The following is a 4,241-nucleotide window of genomic DNA, read 5'->3' as shown; positions in this document are numbered from 1 at the left end:
AGGGGATTAGGTAGCCCCCTTGTCCTCTGTCCCCGCAACTTCTTCCCCTTGCAGCTCCAACTTCCACCCTTACTGTCAAACCCTGCTGTCCCTCAGCACATGGAAGGGAGGGGAAAATTTAAAGATACTGACTTATAGGCAAATTAATGTGGGTAACCACAGACTTAATTCATCCAGAATTGATGCATTTACCTTTTTTGAAACTTCTGCAAGATTTAGGACAAGTATTCCATAAACACACTTTTAAGCACCACTTTTGTACCTACTGGGTGTGTCTACATGAGACACTTACTGTGCAGTAGCCTAATAACATTGTGCAGTAGCTTGCCAGTCAAAAAACGTGCTAATATGCTCCTGCAGAGTGTTATTAGACGACTGTGCAGTAAGCATCACAAAAACACCTTGCGTCAGCACTACTGCACAGTAACTGTAATTACTGGACATTTAGTTAGTACTTCATTAGGCAAGTACTAAACTAAATGCATAGTAACTACTGCGCATTAATGAACATGTAGACGTGCCCACTATACATAGTATAAAATATGCATGATATTAGTCCAAAGCCAAAAGGCTCATGATTTGCCATACAGTTCATTGGTCTGGGCCCTACCAGTCAACAGTGTTTCTAGTCATGTTGACTCCATAGCTCAGTGGTGCTTAGTATGTGTGTGTACTCTGGATACCCCCACAAAGTATTTATCTGCTAATTAGCACCCCCACTCATGACTGGAACCAGGTGTTCTTGTCATGAGTCCTGGGGTCCTCTAAAAATGTATATGCAAATGAGGCTCAGGGCAACCTCTTCCCATTCCACCTCATGGAAACCAGAGCCACACTAATCATCTGAACCAGGTTGAGAGAGGAGTTAACAGAGGGATTGTGGGTGAACTGTTTGGGGCTGCATTTGGTGATATTTGCCAGACATTTAAGGCTGGTGAAGAAAAGGGTATAATTGGAAATGGGAAAGAAAGTCACATGCTGCTTTTGGCAGCAGTTTAATGACAGGAAATGTATTTAATTAGATTTCCTTGTATGCAAATATAAGATGAGGAGAGTTTTTTCTCCCATGCTGATGAGATGGGAGGGGAACCTCCTCTTATGTTCAAGTAAATATGGTATTTCTAAAGATTGAATAAAAATCTTCACTTAAAAAAATTATTGCTAATACCAATTGGTAAAATCAAATCATGTTTATTTCTTGCTAAATCAATACAGATATTTATACAAGTACATATAGTATGTACATATATTATCACCATTGAATAATGTCAAAAATAGTTGAAATCTAACAAAACAATCCTGATCCTAAAAAGGAAATATAACTCAAAATTTAATGGATATGATATACTGATATCAGTTTTATTTTCAGATTATATACCAGATTTCTCAGAATCCTTTAAGATCCAAAAAAATAAAAAGTAATAAATTATATTAAAAGGCATAGTAGTATATATACTCTCTTTTGTCATATTTTTAGAATAGAATTGGATAGATAATAGTTAATGCAACTATTTGCATTAACTAATTGGTGTATTTGTACTGAATATTCCATCATTCCATTAGTGCATGTTGTTATAAAGTGATGAGAAATATTCTAAATAATCTTTCTAGATGTTTTGTGTAATCATAGCACTTTTTCCCAGATATACACTAGTTTCATGCTTTATTCCATGCAAAATAAGCAGGCACAAAGACAAATACTCTCCCATTACATCTAATAGTTCTAAAAAGATTTGTCACAATCCCCACCAACTAACAGCAAAAGTAACAAATACCAAAGCAGATGGCAAAGACTTCATACTACACAACATTGCACAAAATGGCATGACAACAAAACAAAAGAACCAACATGACAGTGAAAGGGAAAAAAGAAAAACAACTTTTCTGTGCAAACGGACCCAATTTTCTTCCCTTTTTACCTGGGAATTAAACTATGGAATTAATTTCAGCCCCAGGAATACATATATGGGAATCAAATAAGCCAATCCAACATAATCTTTACTGATAATCACTTTGTTTTTAATGCAACACCACAAAGTACTATTATTATGTGACCATAAGACCAAGCATTCCTTTGTGCCTGAATAATTTTTTTCTTTTGCTGCCAAACAGTAAAAGCAGCAAAGCATGCAGGAATTTTTTATTTTGTTTTTCTTTTCTGCACCTTGAGAAATGCTACATTGTCTCTAAAACACCCTGTCTTTATTTTATGTACTGCTTTAATGAGTGACAGAGAGCAAACAAAGACCAAATGAGCAGGTTAAAATGCAGGCTCCACAATCTCAGTACCTTCTCACTATGGCTATGCTCCTCGTTTAGAGTTGTGCTACTGCACGTATCTACCCCAGAGTCTTTAATCTGAGGCTCAGACCATTCCAAGTCCTCTTCCAAAGAGTGGCCACCAAAGCACACCATTTTCTTTTGTTTCTCAGACAAGGTGTTAGAATCCGACAAAACTGCCTGCTCACTAGTTTTTCTTTTTCCCCTTTGACTGTTCCCTACAGGTGCAGGATAAAAAAAAAAGATACAAAAAATAAAACATGCAAAGGTGTAAATAAAACAAAGGAAATGTGAAATGATAAAGGAAACTGAATGGTAAGGCTCCACATGTCTCACCAAAGACATTGGGGATGCCTCACTGCTATGCCAAGAGGTATGGTCCAACCAGTTGTAATCCATGTCTCCTGTGAGAATCAGACAGACAAGATAGTGCAGTAAAGGAAAAGTGAAAGAAAGAGATAAAAAACTTTGTAAGAGTTTTGGTTATCCTGTCTGACTCAGAACCTTTGTTAGTAGCACTTGTTTCAATGTATCCAAGAAGTTGACTCCAAAACAATGGGATACATGGAATGCAGAGAGAGAGAGAAAGAGAGAGAAGAGAGTATACATTCAATATAGAGAGTACAGGGTGATTGATTCAGTGAACTTAATAGTTGCTTAAAATATCTTTTGAAAATACCTACAGTATAGCCAACTATATGACAACATAATATGTACAAACTGGAAACTTTCTGGCAGGAAAACAACTAAGTGTTCCTAACATGTAGAAAACAGGTATGCCTGGTTGGAAGAGACTTCTTGCCTTGTTCACAACAAAATAATGACTTTTCTCTAACTGTTGCAATGAAACATTTCAAACAATGTAACATTATATCCCACTATGTTATAATATTTTTCAGAATGTCAAAATACCTGTTAAGAGATGATAGATTAAGAAAAATAAAAAGTATGTTAATACCATTACAAAAAAATAAAATAATTTTGCAAAAAATGCACATTGATAATCACTTTGTAGGACATAACATTTATCCATTTACATAGGCAGAATTATAGTCAATATTAAACATGGAATCATTGGACTGTATTTTGCCATAATAATCTTTAAAAACATTTTCATATAATTTAAATGCAATTTTTATACTGGAAAGTTGATGGTGTATCTAAATGGAAAAATATCCATGCTTTTGAACAGTTGATCCAAAGAATTAATGCTATTGCTGAGAAAAATAGCTATGTGTTTCTGAGCTAGATAAATATTTGGGAGGACTAGGGCATACACTAGCTCATACGCTCTCAACCGGGGGTACATGTAACCCTAGGAGTACTTAGAAGGGCTGTAGGGGATATGCATGGGTGGGTGGGTGTGAACACAGTGCACCCCAGGGCATGGTGGTGTCTCCCCCAGCACCTTCCCACACTTTGCTTCTTACCTGGGAGAGGGGGAATGGGAGGGGTGCGCTGGGTACTGCCAGCCCCATGTGGTAGACTGCAGGGCCTCCCTGCCACCTACCTCAGCTCACTCTGTGCCAACGCTCAGGAGCAGGGCCAGGGGTCAAGGGCAGTGGTGCCCCTCTGTGGGCCACACACATGTGCCTGGCCAGCTGTGGGGGGAGAGGGAGAGGGAGGGCTTGCTGCCACCACTCCCATCACTACCATTGTCGCCAACACCTCTGTCACTGCCCTGTGCTGCTGCCGCGCCCCATACTGCTTTCTCATGGCTGGTCTCATGTGTGGCTCCATGGGCCGGTGATGGGCAGCGCATGATTGGCCGGGTGCAAGACCAGTCACCCGCCTGTGAAGCTACACGTGCAACTGGCTGCGAGAAAGTGATGTGGTGCACAGCAGCAGCAGTGGCATGGGGGTGGTATCTGGCCATCTGGGCAGTGCTTGTGCAGCCCACCACTGCCCTGCCCCCCTGGCCTTGCTCCTAGGAGTGGGTACAGAGACACACTCCCCCCCAC

General features: G+C 39.7%; 1 protein-coding gene across 1 annotated transcript in view; it reads right to left on the bottom strand.

The window, feature by feature from the left end:
* Positions 1–4,241, bottom strand: part of RIMS2 (regulating synaptic membrane exocytosis 2) — a 1,108,253-nt gene that overhangs the window by 569,270 nt on the left and 534,742 nt on the right. The window contains exon 5 of the mRNA XM_019528053.1: positions 2,617–2,684. Within this exon, the coding sequence (XP_019383598.1) occupies positions 2,617–2,684 (68 nt within the window). The remainder of the gene's footprint in view (positions 1–2,616; positions 2,685–4,241) is intronic.

Source organism: Gavialis gangeticus, unplaced genomic scaffold (genome assembly GCF_001723915.1).
Source record: "Gavialis gangeticus isolate Ggan-Ray unplaced genomic scaffold, GavGan_comp1, whole genome shotgun sequence".
NCBI lineage: Eukaryota > Metazoa > Chordata > Crocodylia > Gavialidae > Gavialis > Gavialis gangeticus.
This window is presented reverse-complemented; position numbering and strand designations above follow the sequence as displayed.